Below are 16740 nucleotides of genomic sequence, written 5' to 3' on the forward strand. Positions count from 1 at the left end.
TACTAGCTGGAAGCAGTTACTGTTACTAAATCCTGTTTTATTCACATCTAGGTGGCGATAGCTTAAAAGAAAATGATTAGGAGGCTGGCAAGGACCTGAAAAACTTATTAACCACTTCCTGCTGCGTAGGAGCAGAGCAGCAATGTGACAGCGTTACTTTAATATGTAAAAACTTGTGTTTTGGTTTCCATGGCTGTTGTCTTTAGATGCAGGGTTTTTTTCCCAAAGTGGAAGCTCTTTAAAGGCCACGACAAATTTTTAAATAACTCATGTACTCACCAACCTGCCCATGCATCAGTGGAAGGTAACCAGAGAATAGCAAGATCAAATTCAATTCACGCTATACCCTACCAGGCTCTGGCTAAAAGGCTGTCTTTGAAGGTTAAACAGAAGGTTAATCCAGATAGGCAAGGGCAGACTGAGAAGGGGAAGGAGTGTGAAAGCCCCATTTAAACTCAGCGTGGGCACCTGGTTGCAGCTGCAGCAGAACAGTGCAAGGGAAAGGATGGTCTGTTGGGTAACCAGCTCCTAAACCATGTAGTGCTTTGAAGGTTAAAACCAATAAACTGAACTGCAGCCAGAAACTTCTTGGCAGTGAGATGTGCTGCTGATTAGAGTTGTGGTGTTATGTGCCCCCTGCATGACGCCGGCCTAAGTACGTGGGCGCCTGCTTTCTCCATTAGGGCAAGTTTCCAAGCGGTCTCAGCAGATAGCCGGTTTAGAGCATGCAACTGTGACCTGACCATCGGGTAACGACCGCAAGAGTCATTGCTGCAAGGTGCTCCCAGTTCATCCCAATTCATCTTCGGTGGGGATCATGGCGTTTCAGGGAGCAGGACCCATGGTGTATTTATGATCTGTTGGGCACATTCGGGCACCCTGCCACTTCTTTCCCAGCTCCCACTATAAAGCTTTATAAATGTTGGGTGGAATTAAGGACCACAAATGGACAGCTGTTGGTGTGTGTGTTTTTTTCACGATAGATCAGATTGCAGGTGTTCCAGCCTGCAGAATTAGGGTCTAACACCCCCCACCCCCCCGGTTGCTTTTAAAATGAAGATAATCATTTTGTTGCATTATACAGCAGGTCGGCATTAGTCATAAAGGGGAGATCTGCTGTGATTGTGGTACCCGAGGATAAAGCCCAGAGAGCTTTGCTGACACTGGTTTTTTGCTCTTTAACAGAAGACAGCTCTGTCTCTAACAGTTTGAACGTTGTAACTCGGGTTAACAAATTCCTTTTCACCCTTCTGTCTGCAATAGTGCTATTGCTATAATGAAAGGGGGTTTTCCACTGCGTATATTTGTGGAGATTCCAGTTTGGGTTTTCTGTTCCACACAGTGTGAACAATTATTTCTCTTATCGTTGCTCTTCACGTTTCCCGAAATACTGACAGATCCTTATTGGCAGATATCGTCCCAAAAATGAGGGGACAGAATCATCTTTGTTATCCCTAATCATAATTTACCCTCGAAGTTGCATTGAGACACTAAGGGTAAAATAACTCTTCATCCCAAGAGTTAAAAGAAGATATTTTGACAGGGTGATGCTGATAATCTGGGTCTTGGATTTTCAGGATCTTCGTTAGAGATGGCACAGGCATGCAGAGAAATTAGCCAGATCCATGTGTTTTTAAAAGCAGTGTCTTTCTCTGCATGGGATGTTCACAAATCTTATTTTTTACATGCAGGATACTAGATAGAAACGTCCTGCTTTTTTTCTGCCACTAACTCTCTGTGTGACTTCAGGCAAATTTATTTCACTTCTCTCTGCTGGCATGACTTCCATTGGGATAAAATAGTGCCAGTGCTTCTCTTTTTTCAAGCGCTTTGTAAGCCCACTGATGGTACCTATCTGTGTAAATCAGCAGTAGGCAACCTTTTCCAGCTAGGGACCAGAATGATGCCTGCTTGGGTCAGAGGCGGGCAGATGGACTGGCACTGGGACCTGTCCAGAACCGGGGCTTCTCATGGGGGCATGGGGAAAGCGCCCACAGTTGAAGCCCACCTTGTGCTGAAGCCCCTTATCTGTAGGCCAGATCCAATGGCTCCATGACCTTCGTGTGCCAACCCCTGATCTAAATAGATCATGCACAGAGAGTAAGAGGAAACATTATCCCCATTTTATAGGCTGGACTCTCAGACAGGAAAAGGTTAAGTGACTTGCCCAAAGCTATGCAAGGAATAGCTCCTTCCATATATCGCTCCTAGTAACAGAGTCTTTCAAACTTCTTAATGAAGGTCCGTACCTGCCTGTGTCACTGGGCCACATTTTCCCGATAATTTACAAACGTTGGGTGGGGAGGAGTAAAAGACGGCAGCCCGCAGGACACTGCACATCAACGTCTAGGGATTGGGGTTGTCTCGGGTAGCGGTGCCCTGTGGTCTTAGAGCATCTGTGCTGCCATCTCGCGGGCCTCAAGCTGGCAGAAACTGGTCCACGCAGAAGGCAGCATACTTCATTTTTTACAAGAAAGCGAGTGCCTTGCGTCACTTAGAAGCAGCTCTTGTGACCCGGTAGAGCAGGGTTGACACACTCCAAATGGATGGGACCGGGCTGCCGTGCAAGAAGACAAAGCTTTTGGGAGCACACCCAGAACAACAGAAATTGAGAGGCTATTTCATTAGCCTTGCTTCTGGGGAAAAATCTAACAGATGGATAGGCTGTGATGGACTTGGATGTAGTCATGCTGGATAGGCGCATTAGCTAAAGGTTTCTTGCAAGTTTATTGGCAGTGAAATGGCTGAGAGTCAGCATTAGGCACCGAGTAGTCAGGCGTCTTCGAGACAGGTGGGACAAGCTCAAGCTTCTCTTGGTGGTTGTATTATGGTCACAAAGATTATGGTTTCGGCCATGGGGGCCGAAACTTCTGCCAAAAGTTTGGTGGGCAGGAAAACAGCTAAAAAAATCAGGAAGGAAAATAATTCTGCTGAGCGTACAAATGTTCTTCTACGCCTGTAGACTGCAGCTAATTATTTCCAGGGAAGGCATGCAATGCAAGAGCCTGTATAACTTCTGCATATATGTTGCTTCTCCTGGACACACGTTGATGAGACTCTAGCAAATTTTACCTTTCTTTAGCAGCTCAAGTAGAGAAGTATTTTGTCCAGCGCCAACCACAGTGGTGGTGCCTGAAAGGTGTGGCGACAAGCAGTCTGAAAGAATATTTAGCTAAATATCTACATCCCCGTGTTTGACAGGTAGCTATTAGCCACACCTCGTTACTGTTGGATTGAATATTTTAGAGTGGATAAACTAAGCATCACAGGGGGTGGAAAAATGCCTCCAAGCTGCCTTTTTACCTGGCTATTGGTGGCAGCCAAGCCCCTTAGTATGATTTATGGTGACCTGAGGGCAGCTCTAAGTTACACTGGGTAAAGTGGTCTCCTAATGGTGTTTCTGACGGATCACAGTATTTCCAGCCATGATCCTACCCAGGAATGTCTGTGCTGTGCAGTGAGGGGTGTTGAGTTGATTTTGGGTCCATCGGAGAAATCCACAGCTTTGTCACCAAGACCTCCCTGCCCTTGTTACGCTCTTGAGCCTGGGTCCAGGATCTGTCCGATAGCATGTGGAAATGGTTTGAAGCAGTCTTTTTAAAGAGCATCTTTCCAATAGAAGAGAGACCCTTGAAGAAGTTTGATTGTATTGGTTGTAAAATTAGTCGTGTAGCAAAAAAAACAATAAAAATTCTCCGTTATTCTGTGCATATTGATAGAATTTATCATTGGAGACAAGGGAGCTATAAAAGAAACCCAACGGTATCATATTATTTCCCATGCAGATTTGATCTAAGCAATGTGCAGTGATCTTACAGAATAACCACCTCTCGATTCCAAGTTGTAACGTGCCTGGATCAGCCCTTCGTGTAGCCGCTTTGCATGCTCAGACTCGCATACCCTGAATTTCTTGCAGTAGCAAGGATTTTCACGTCTTTTTCTTTTTCAAATGGGATTTGTGTTGTAAGTCCCTGCGTTGTGAATAACCAGCGTAAATAAACTCATTTTTAACGGGAGAGAAGTGTGAATGTAAAGAATTCGTGCAACATTATTTTCTGAGCGTTTTACAATTTTAGGTAACAGAATGGGAGCTGGTTTTGGCATGGCTCCGTAATAGCTGTTTTAACATCAGTAGCAGGGTGACCTCTTGGTTCGGGGGGAGGGTTGCTTTTGAGAGTTAACACCTTTTGAAAGCCTGTGCCGCACAGAACCGAGTGAAGTAGTAACTTGCATGCAGGACGGCACATCCTAACCAGCATTTGTAATCCTCCGACCTAAGAGGAAATCTAAGGAAATGTTGCTAGAGGTTAAATAATTGCCATTTCTGTTGCTGGCCTTGCGTCCATCCAGCTGAGAACCCCATCTCCCACATACCGAGGATAGCTGAGTAACTTTGAGCAGCTTCTTGCCAGACTCCCCTGCATCCAGAAAATCTTAATGTCAGGTGGAATTAAAATGATATCTGAGTTGTTATCTGTGCTTACGTGTGCTGTGGGTGGATGTTTGTAAGAGAGAGTGAACTTTGCACAATCTCTCTGTCCTTTATCTGTCTTCCCGGCTTTTACAAGAACAGAGGAGAGTATTAAAAATTGCAAGAATCCCAGTCTTTGTCACTGGTCCTGGAAGTGGGGTTTTTGCACAGACCAGTATACTCCCAGCCTACACAAATAGAGCACGAACGTGCCAGCACGAAGAAGCCCAGAACCTGAGTTTCTTGTTGGCACTTTTCCCGGGAACTTTATTGATCTTCTAGGTCTCTGGCTTGAGGAGCAGATGGATTTTTCCAGGCTCTGAATGGTGTTTTAAACTGTTATTTCTAAAGTAGATTGAACTCTAGGTGTGTGAACCTTGGCAGTATGCTTCTTAAGACGAGATGCTTGCAAACCAGATTTTGTTGGAGATGTATTCTGCCTCTCTCGACCCTCAAGGTGAAACGCTGGCTGCATTGAAGTCCATGGCCAAGTTCCTGCCAAGTTCAGTGCAGCCAGGATTTCGTTCCCCGCCTTTAATCCTCCTGAAAACTGAGGGATTCCTCGTGATGGCAGATTGTGGATAGATAGAAATATCCCAGGTGTAGCTGTACCGGGGCTTGCTAGTCCTAGTACTTAACACGCTACCTATTCTAGTCCTGGGTCTCTCTTGAGCCCGTCTTGCTCGTCGTCCCCCAGCTTTCTTCAGTTTGCGTGTTTGTTTTATGGTTATACACAAATGGGGAATAGGATAAGAACCAGTGGTGCTCAACATATCAGCAAAGACTGCATTTTGAACCATCACTTCCACGGATGGAGAGACAATCCTTTAATCTCTAGGTGCCCCTCTACCCCGCCACCAGAAATCTTGGTGCGTATGTGGGATTTTGAAAGGCGTATAACTTAGGAGAATGTGTCCTATTGAAAGCACCAGGCATGAGCTCCTAAACCCCTTGAGCACACGCTAAAGAGACCTGGTCAGGCAAGACACCTGAATTCCTGCCCTCTTCCCCAGCCTCTGGACTTATTGTGGGTTGAAAAGCTATTAGACTGTGTTTTTGTGCCAGTGGCCTCATTGTCTCCAGCTGCCATACCTGGTGGAAATATTTTCATTAAACCTTTTCCCCCCCCCCATTTCTCTCCTTATTTTTCATCCATTTCGCTTTGGTTCTTGTTGCTTACCATTAATTTTAAAAAGTTATATGCAGGCATCCAAGTTATAAGAAAGTTATCAAAAACCTTCATGGAAAATCTATAGAGCTTGTCTCCAGTTACATGCAGAAGGCTGGGGAAGCTGATATTAGTCACTCGCATCATTTTCCGCGTTGAGTCAACATCTATTTTTAGGTGTGGAGCACATAAAGACATCGTCTTGACACACAAAGACATCTAATGACATCATTTGTGTTTGGGCTGTGGAGGAGCCAGCTTAATGCAGCCTCCTTTTGACTTAAAGTATGTACGTAGACATAGCAGAGGAATTTAAGCGTACATTTAGATTGAAATACATTTTATTTAATTAAATTGTACGGAATCGGTATTTTAGACATGCCGTTTAATATAAATATGTTCACATTCCAGGCTGAACACTCGCTGTGTAAGAAGCGACTTTTTATAGTTTGAGGACTTGATTGTATTTTTTATTTTTTTTAAATGTAGTGTTTTATATATGTGTTAAAGGTGTAAAGCTAACTTTTCTATTAGTTTTGTGCTAGCTGTTTTTCCCACATCTAATGTAGTAATTTCCTGACTATATACACACAGTATATCAACTGGATTTTTACCTGCTTATCTCATGGTGTTTTTATGGGGAGGTTTCAGACTTGCAGCGAAAGGGGGATTTTTTTCGCAATCAATTGCAGATAAAATGATGGGAACGTATCTTCAGATCCCTAAACAGATGTTCGTTTAGCTTAATTTCACCAGTGTTTTGTGATTCAGCAAGGGTAGAGCATACCAGCGCAGCATGAAAGCGCAAAGGGATAGAGCATAAAAGTTCACTCTGCAAATAACCTGATCTGTTTCAGACACTTGAAACAAAACACGCTGGAACCTCCGAACGCTGGGTATATTCAGAGATTATTGTGTGTTGGATACACTAAATCATCTATACACCCACAACCCACAGGGGTAAATTTACAAAGCTGTGTGTGGGAAGTTGTGCATTATTCTAACTCCATACAATAGTTATTTTGTGCCTGCACTTAAAAGAACTCTTATCCTTGCATTTATTTATCTCCAGCTTTTCTTTTGTTCTCTTCACATTTTCCCGGTTCTTGTTGCTATAACAAGAGCAGCTAAAATCTGAAGTATGGGGCTATTCAAACCAGCATTAAGAGATTGTAAAGATGGAAAGTTAACCTGTCGGTTTAAATGTGAAAGGTGAATGCATCCCTCTAAAATGTGTTTAATTCTTTCTTTTAATCCCGTAGGTGTCGTATGCCCGTCCAAGTTCAGCATCAATCCGAGATGCTAACTTGTATGTCAGCGGCCTTCCAAAAACAATGACCCAGAAAGAACTAGAACAGCTATTTTCACAATACGGGCGCATTATCACCTCACGTATTCTGGTTGATCAAGTCACAGGTTAACATTTTTTTTTTTCTTAAAATTCAAATCTTTCATGGAAGTGGCAAACTTAAATGCTGTTGAACTGGGCCGGCTATAATGAAGTGTCAACATTGTGCAATACATTAAGAACATACAATTCTGGACATACATTTCAATCCTATGTTAAAGTGCATATACAGGGGGCAGGGGGTTTAATATAACTGTGGGGGAATACGTGCATTTTAAAATGCAGATTTTTTTTTTTTAATTACTTCCAGTCTGTTTTTAAGGGGAATGTATGGAGCAGTTTACTAATGTGTTAGGTCTGCTTCTATTTAATAATCGCAGTATAACATAGGAGGGGCATTCAGTTGTGTTTCCTTGCTTGCTTAGGCGACCGGCTCCTGAAAGCCATCTTCCTTTTATTTATTTGCCTAAAAGACTGATTTCTTTATTCCTAGGAGTTTCTCGGGGTGTGGGATTTATCCGTTTTGATAAGAGAATAGAGGCAGAAGAAGCCATAAAGGGACTAAATGGCCAGAAACCTAGTGGTGCTACAGAACCAATTACTGTGAAGTTTGCCAATAACCCCAGCCAGAAAACAAGCCAGGCCCTCCTTTCACAGCTGTACCAGTCTCCCAACAGACGCTATCCTGGACCCCTTCACCACCAGGCTCAGAGATTCAGGTAATTATCTGCACAGGAACTGAGCGTGTACCCGGTACACTGGTTCGGGGCAGGTGTTGTTTTGGAAATCTGGTCTAGATCGGTAGATTGCCCCGAATTTCCTTGTGAAATGGAATGTTCTTTCCGTGAGAACGAGAAGAAAACCTGCTGACAGCAATAGTCATGTCTTATTTACTGAAATAGCTCAAAAATACTCTTCAATCAGTTTTCACGAAGCCTTAGACAAAGGGATGATGGAATAAAAGGTTATATGGATAATTAAATGAAAACTGACGATGCTGTTCTTTCTGATTTCTTAGTAACTCATTTTCTGCTATATTAATGGTTTGCATGCAACTTTCACTTTGATGTTAAGTGTATTGGATTGGTAGCAGGCAAGAAGTTGAGTTTATTCACAGCAGTTTCATTAATGTATTAGCATCACATGGCTGCTGTCAATATAAAGGCACCTTGTGTAGTCCTTGGTTTGACCTGCAGACGCTCTCCGTAAGGTTTTTGCTTTGCATTGAAAAGTACTGCTTGTATCAGATATATATAACTTGCAGTACGTCTGTGCTCTCTGTACTACTGGGTAAGGTTTTTATTTTTATTTTTTAATGTTAAATGGGAAGGTTCAGACTTATTGGCGGAGTTAAGATAAATATTGGCTTTTAAAAATTCTTCCCTTGAATCTGAATTTTGCCATGTTAAAATATGCTAATAAATTGAAGAAGGGCACAGGAATAGTCAGTTGTCTGGCTATTCTGAAAACAAGCATATATTTAAAATATTCTTCTGGTAAGCTTACAATATCCATTGAGGTTTTTGCTGAATCATTATATGGATAAAGGGTATTTTCATATGTGTGTTGAATGTTAAAGCAAATTATGCTTAATCTACAAAATTCATTGGCAATTTACATTGACAGCTTTGGGGGATCGTTATTAAATGTTTTTCTAATGAGAACAAAGCCTAAACCATCTTGTAAAACTTGGTAGCAAGAATTGCTATAAATGGTTTGTTTCTACTCCTGTAATTTTGGACTGTGACATTTTATTCACAAGTTTAATTGCAATGGAAGGTGAACAGCTGAAGTATCGTACTTGTTATGATTTCACACTAATGTAATCTAAAAAAAGAAAAATCAAAGGGGAATTTTTAACAGCAAATCAAACCTGGAGCTAGAGGTATATATGCTTCACCTTTCATTGAATGTAAAAGCATGTTAAAATGGCATTAAATGTTGTGGTGGAAACTTAAGCACAGTCTGAACTTGATAGTGCCATTGGTTCCTAAACTCCTTAGATGTGTGGGAAACTTGTTGAGCATTTCTTCTTTGAAAATGGAACATTATTAATAATAGTTCCATTGAGCGATCTTGCCATCTGTGAGACATTAACCCAAAGACCCTCCTTCTCTTTTCAGGCTGGACAATTTGCTTAATATGGCCTATGGCGTAAAGAGGTAATTAGAATTCCACAGATTGCCAGATGTCCATGTTGGCACAGATTGGTGCTACAATTTATTTTTTAATTCACTAACTTTTATTTTTATTTTTTTAATTCCTTCTTTTCTTCCACCAGCATGTCAAATTCTTTTTTTAAGTTTGGACTTCGGTTGGTTTTGTTGCTTTAAGGCCACACGCAAAAATTCCATGTGGTTTTTTTTCACCTTTTCTTTCATTTACAGGTGGGCTTCTCAGATGGTTTTGGTGCAACAGCTACACACATTCAGATACCAATAGACTGGCCAAATGACACATTTCCTCAACTCAGAATTATTAACCTGAGCTTTCTGCTAGTCTCCAACCTTGTTGCGTAAAATTTCTTGGTGGAAAACGGAGTTAAACGGCTATTGGCTAAAATGTATGGAAGGACCTCAAGTTCTCCTATATCTGCATTTTATCGGAAAGATGACTTCAAAAGTGTAACTGTGTGCACCTTAATCATCCTTCAGTTTTCTTTTGTTACAGGTTTAACAAGTGTTGCAAATATTTGTCCGTGCGTGTTGTTTGTTTCTTATGTTCATTTTAATGTGGAGATGTGTGTCTGTTGAGATTGGATTAAAAGATTAGCTAATTTGGAAACAGTTGTTCTCCATCATGAGTGTGTTCCATGTTAAGTCTGAAATCGGAAACAAGGAGTTCATATCTGTATATATGGTACGCATCACTACTATTGAGGCATAGTCTCATTTATAACGTTACCTAGAAGTGTCCAGTCCACCCATATCCCCACATTTGGAGATGAGAAATCATCTTTGTTTTCAGTAAGTGACGGTCCGACACGTTCTTGAAAACTAGGCGTGCTTTTTATAAACCTCATATTATGCATCTGGTACAGTAAGCATGTAGTAGACAGTATTTATATGATCCCAGTGGCCATTGTACCATCTACCAGCAGGTCCTGTAAACCATTAGACAAACATTATAAGCAAAAGTAACTGTCACACTAGATGTTTCACATTTCTCCAGAAGCCTCAGAAAAGGTATCCATTAGCACGTTTTTTGTTGGGTTTTTTGGTACCTGTTTTGTGGTGACAGCCAGATGATGAATCGGAGTTTATTGCATGGTTTTGCAGTTCATCATGCACCTGTGACTGCCTCACCTGCACTCTGCCCACTCCTCCATCTCTTGCATCGCTGTTAGTAACGTTCAAGGACTCCAAACAGCTGCCACTTAAAACGACCTGTCAGAGGGATGTTCCTTTTTTCTTTCTCTGCTTAAATGTGCCAGTTATTCTCAGAATTACACTGACCTGTGGCCCAGGATAAATGCTACTCAGTCCTAGACTACAGAGGGTTTCATTTCTCATTTCATGTGTCTCATCAGAGCAAGGAAGAAAGAACAGCCTCCTACCATGTCAAAGCCGGGCCTCTGCTTTCTACTATGATCTACCAATATTAGTAGATCATGAGACTTCAGGCTTAAACATCACAACAGCTTCCTTCAGTAATTCTTGAAGTTTTTAAAATTTGTTAGTTGTTTTCTTCTCCCTGAAAACCCAGAAGATATGTACTGGCTGCTCTAGCAAATCGAGAGCCGAAAGGCAGAGGGATGCAGCAAGTAGGATCAACAAGCATTTTTACAACTGTCTACAAACAGTCTCCAGAGTGTCTATTGTTTTTCCTGTGACAGTGTAGCATGAGACATGCTGATGTGGGATGAAGATTTTATTGGCACTAATCGGATGACTCATTTGGCCTAACTCATTATCATCCCAAACACAGGTCAATAAACTTTCACTATACCAGCCTGCATGGTGGTAGGAGCTACACCCACCACTGTACTTTCAATTGTATTCTTAGATGGAAAAACTTAGGGAACGCTTAGGCAACTTTCAGGGAAGCACCTCCATGCCACGGACATCTGCAGACCACAAACCTTTGTCATAACTCTTCGTGCCCATACATAAGTATGATGTTTCTGCAGTCTCATAGTGCGGCATATTGTGGACCTGTGCACAACTTTTGTGCACTCTGCAAACCGCATGCTTTAGCATGATGTATCATAATTTACATGGAAGCATACCAGAAACCCTTCTGGCATGCACACGCTTCAGATGAAGTATAACAACACAGAGAGAACACTGTTTGCTGGCCTTTTATATAGGCCAGCAAAGTTTGAAGTGAACTTAGTATAACATTTGAAGGCCTACCTTCAACTGCTGAATGAATAGAAATTGTGATCCTTAGACCTTGCCTTAGATGGCTGGATCCTAAGCCATATATGTTGGCATAGCCTGTGCTTGGGTGTTTTTTTGTTTTGTTTTGTTTTTAACCAGCCAAGGCTATAGCATGAGAAAGCTAAACCTGCAAAGCCATCCCACACGATTACGATAATATTAGCATAAGCATACAAGGACAAGAACAAAACTGTGGCATCCTGTAGGTGGGATTTTCAGAAATTGAATTCCTTGGGAGCTTTGCCCCAAGTAAGGTCAGTACTTGGATCCCTTTGAAAAGCCATGCTTGTGCTTGAGAGCATTTGAATGTGTGAATAAAATTACTCCATCATAGGCCACAGATGCAAACAAATGATGTTTCTCAGTTTGGGCTGTGTATTGAAAAGCACTTTTTTTTAAGGTTATGATAGAGGAGATTGAGTTTCTAGCTGTAATTCCAGATAGGTGATACAAAATCAACATGATGCACAGTTCTTTTTATAGTCATTTAACTTGCATTACTGTTGAGTAACGTTTTGCAGGTCTGTTTGCCAAAGGCACGCTAAAAGAATAGCAATTTCAAAACAAGGTATCAGACAGAAAGCTTCCTACTTCACAGTTATGTCACTGAGTCATTCCCAAAACACTAGCAAGAATTTTATTCAGCTTGGGGAATTAAAATTTGCTACATTCAAGATGCCCACTTTTAAATTCCATGGGAAATACGATTTCAGCAAGATTTTCTCTATGCTCAGTTGTTATTTTAAAACAGAACCCACCTAATAGTGGTCTCAAAAATGGCATGGTTTGTCAAACTTTTAAAGCAATGTCATGTTCATAAACCAAACATAACAAAGACATTGCCCTCATGCACTGGTTTTCCTATTTTATAATTAGAATACAACCAATCCTGTTTGGGGGTGTCACCACCAACAGTATATTCTTTTCAAATGTCTTTGATTACAGTTTTCTAGAAAGAAATGAAACTCAAAACAGAACAGAAAGCCCTCAGTACTTTTTGGATAGATATGAACATATTAACACCACTGAATCTTTCTACAAATATTTCATATTCATATTTAAAGTAAGTCCTAAGAGAGCTACATTCCCACAAGAAACTGGTGGGAATTAAAGTGCTAAATCATCAGTAAATTTGCTGCTGTACCCACTGTCCTTCATTTGTGTTTTCTTTGAGAATGATAGGGACAAATCCGGCAGTCCTTGAGCAGGAGAACTCCTTTTTAGAGTTTACAGGATTAGATCGATATTTAATTCTTTTGCTGGACCACAGTAAGCAGCTAAATTGAAGTTATCCATATAGAGGAACATGCAGCTGTATCCGATTCTGGTCCTTTCCATTGGGCATAGATCTCAGTCGTTCAAAGCAGGGGTTGAAGTCTGTGTAACTGAGACCAAAGGGGCGGGGGTGGCATATAGTTTGCATCCCCAGGTTTGGATGGTGATTTCTTTAAGTCTTGATTCCATGTAACGTGTTCAAAGAGATATATTTAGAATAGACCCCTCTTTTTGTTTGGTAGGTTCTCCCCAATCACAATTGATGGGATGACGAGCCTGGTCGGAATGAATATCCCTGGTCACACTGGGACTGGATGGTGTATCTTTGTCTACAACTTGTCTCCCGACTCAGATGAAAGTGTGCTGTGGCAGCTCTTTGGTCCCTTCGGAGCAGTCAATAACGTCAAGGTCATCCGCGATTTCAACACCAACAAGTGCAAGGGATTTGGCTTTGTCACCATGACCAACTACGACGAAGCTGCCATGGCAATTGCCAGCCTTAATGGATACCGTTTAGGAGACAGAGTATTGCAAGTTTCCTTTAAAACCAATAAAACCCACAAATCCTGAATTTCATATCCTTACTTACTAAAATATATATATAAATATATATACGAACAAAAAAAAAAAAAACTCTTCAAGGCTTATATTCAACCATGGACTTTATAAGCCAGTGTTGCCTAAGTATTAAAACATTGGATATCCTGTGATGAACAGGAAAGGATTTTATAATGCTTAGAAAAAAAACCTTTGATGCATTGAATGTTCTTTCATAGCTGTCGTTGTTGAATATACTATACATAGATAACAATGTGCAGGGATTTTTACCCGGCCAGCTAGTTTTACCACCTTCCTTGAAGGTGGGTCTTTTTAAGATGACCATTCACTCATTTAAAAAAATAAATAAAAACAATTTTTACAAACTAATGGGATTAAAAGCAAGAAAAAAAAAGATTCTTTTTTCTTTTCCTTTTTCTTTCAAAGCATTGATCCAATCAGATTGGTAAACCCCCCCACATAAATTAAAGAGGAACAATAAAAATTGCAAAAAAAAAAGAAAAAAAAAACAACCATAATTTTGCAACTTTTTTTATTTTTCCTTTTTTCTTTTATATCATGTGAACTAAACAGTCTTCTGTTAGGGAATGGGGTCAAAGGGGGATACCTGATGACACAACAATTTAAATAACATTAACAATGTTGCCAAAGAGGTGGTCTCTTTGCTGAAAATGGGTTTCAAGAAAAATCTATTTTTATAAAATATAAAGAATTTTTACAAGAGAATCTGGATTTGAGAAAAATATTTTGACTGGCTAATTTAGGGGAAATTGACAACTTTGTCATGTTCATACTGCACTGGTAACTTTTTAGAGATCAAGATGTGTGTTTTAAACTGGATTAGTAGATTGTTTTTTGAAGGATGGGTTACAAACAGATGATCTTCGTATCTTTTCATAGCATGTAATAAAAATATTAAATACAGTACGGGAGAGTGTTCTTCCCAGGCACACAGTTACCCACAGTCAAAACCCAAAAGCAAGGAGATGAGTTGCAAGACAGTTTTTCTTTAAGTCATCAGTACGGGATATCAGCAGAACAAAAGTTAAAAAAATTAGTTTTTTGATCAAAAACTTCCTTGGTTTGAGCAGTAGGTGCTACAAAATTATTTACATATCTTAGTATCATAGTTAAATGTAATGTGTTTAGAAAAACTACATTTGCTTTAAATTTGTTAAGACTTTTCAAATTCACTTTCTAGCCCATGCTAATATAACTGGGCTGTGTTGGCACATTTGGAACACTGTTTATGTTGCTTGAAACACTTATTTATTTAATTGCCGATGTGATGCATATGGCCAAAATCAAATATAGCTAGTTTGGCTAGTCTACTTATTTGTTTACTTAAACTATGGGAAGAAGCATATTATTGTGTCATTTTGTTGTGTGTGTATGTGTATATATAATATAAATATATATATATAAAGTTATTTTTTCTTTTGGTTAATTTATTCTAAGTTGTAACACTTTGCTAGTTTTGTTTGTATATGTCTTAAAATGTTTTCTTATGATACTTAAGTGACAGAGGTATCAAGGTAACTTGTGTAGAAATATTGTTTGATATATTGTCATGTTTGTTGTGAATATTTTTTCTTACTGCACAGTAGAAAAGAAAACAACTGGGTCTTTATTTTAATGTAATTCAGATTGGGGAAAACAGAGCTAAGGGAACAAACTGACTGAGGGGGTGCTCTCCCATGTCCAGTGCACTGATCATTTTAGTATGTTTGTGCTTTGTACGGTTATATATTTAAAACAAAAAAAAAGGGTCATGCTCTTCCCTGAGTACTAGAAACAGTTACTCGCTATGCATAATCTAGTTGATAGTTAAATTTGCTATTGCTTTTCTTGTCTTGTTATATAAAATCTTTTCAATACAAGTTTAGTCTAATGGTAATAAAACGTTATGGTTATTTATAACTTGTGCTTATTTTGTGCATTTTTTCCATGCTATACCCACTAACTGCATGTAGACTAAGTATTGTTTTTTCACACTGAAGAGGCAAACTTTTGTAGTAGACAAATAACTAAAGCAAAGGCTGCATCATAATTTTATCAGTTTTTTTTTTACTTTAAAAATGTTAGATTTTAGTTCAAAAGAACACTCATTCAATGTTCAGGGAAACCTTTATACATCATCTGCTATGAATGAGCGCAGTTTGCTGGGAAAGTTTTGATGCATTTGCTAAGCATTAGTGGGGAAGGCATGTCAGAATCTTTTCTCTACAATGTGTTTTACTATCTGAATAATAATAATAAAAAATCTTTCTTAGGACCAGGCAGTTGTATACTTTAGTTATAATGAATGACTTCATGTTAACCTTGCTAGTTTAGATCATTTCTGAGGGAAAGTATTGTAAATGTTTTTTTCATAATCTTGTTGTGTTTGAATTATTTGTACTTTAATTGTCCAGACAATAAATGAAAGTGTGTAGAATGGCTATGGACTTTCCAGATTTTTAAACGTGTGCAGATGTTTTTAGTAACCTCAGCCACATCATAAAGAAGGTAGATATTATTGAGTGCAGTCAACAAGGTCTTTAAAGATATCCTACAGTATAAGGCAAACCAGTTGAAGGGTCTTTGTTACCTTTTTCCTAACAAAGCTTGAGCTTGGAGAGAATCAGCCGATTTGAGGTCTTTTAATTTCAAATTAATTACTGCAGAGTCATTGTACTTAAGAACTTTTTATTTTTCAGTGGGGGAGATCTTAGAAGGAGGGTTTTTTTATGTTCACAGTGTTTTTACACAACGAAAGTATTATCAAGACTGAAAAGGTAGTAAATGGTTTTTGTCATTATACAAGTCTTAAGTCAACAGTTAGTTTGTTTGACTTTTCTATTTAACATGCTTATGCTATAAATGTCATGCAGTATGAAACAGTCGACATATTATCTGCTGTAAGATTCAAATATATATATAAATCACAGTCATTCAACATTTGAATTTTTTTCACCATGTACTCTAGCCAGAGGTGATCCTCTCTCTCAGTTGATTTATTGGTTTGAATCCCATTAAATACTGCTCTTCACCCTTTGTTTATGTTCTGTAATATTCTCTCACTAATTGAAAATATGTACCTTGTAAAACTGCAACTCTGCATTTCATAACTGAGCTTAGGAAAAAAAACGTGTCAGTGGATTGGATGGACTGCAGTTCTTCAGCATCTTCACTAATAAACTCATGTCTTTATGAGATTAAATTAACATGTTGGCTAGAATAATTAATTTCAGGCCATGGAATGAGATTGTTCTTAAATTTACAGCCTGTTTAATTCAGCCTTAAATCAACCTGAGCATTATATGGTAACATGTAAAGGTTGTTGTTTCCTCTGTTTAAAGACTAGGAGCTTTTCTGCTGTTTTTCTACAGCAAGCAGACCCACATCATCAAAAAGAAAAAAGTAAAAGGTCATATACCTTAGGCAGTTATTAACATATAACCCAAAGTATCAGAGAACCATTTTATTTTGAAACTGAAGTTCTGAAGGAGGACTTTGACTTGGGAAGAATACACATAAATATATATAGGGGAAAGAG

General features: G+C 39.4%; 1 protein-coding gene across 4 annotated transcripts in view; it reads left to right on the forward strand.

Moving 5' to 3' along the window:
• Positions 1 to 13548, forward strand: part of LOC102369995 (ELAV-like protein 4) — a 108970-nt gene extending 95422 nt beyond the window's left edge. For 3 of the 4 annotated variants that reach the window (XM_006025310.3, XM_006025308.3, XM_006025311.3), the window contains exons 4-7: positions 6902 to 7055; positions 7481 to 7706; positions 9111 to 9149; positions 12887 to 13548. In XM_006025310.3, coding sequence (XP_006025372.1) covers positions 6902 to 7055; positions 7481 to 7706; positions 9111 to 9149; positions 12887 to 13214 — 747 coding nt within the window. In that variant the 3' untranslated portion in view covers positions 13215 to 13548. The remainder of the gene's footprint in view (positions 1 to 6901; positions 7056 to 7480; positions 7707 to 9110; positions 9150 to 12886) is intronic. The other variant, XM_006025309.3, reaches the window with a different exon arrangement.
• The last annotated feature ends 3192 nt before the right edge of the window (positions 13549 to 16740 follow it).

Source organism: Alligator sinensis, unplaced genomic scaffold, assembly GCF_000455745.1.
Source record: "Alligator sinensis unplaced genomic scaffold, ASM45574v1 scaffold256_1, whole genome shotgun sequence".
Classification (NCBI taxonomy): domain Eukaryota; kingdom Metazoa; phylum Chordata; order Crocodylia; family Alligatoridae; genus Alligator; species Alligator sinensis.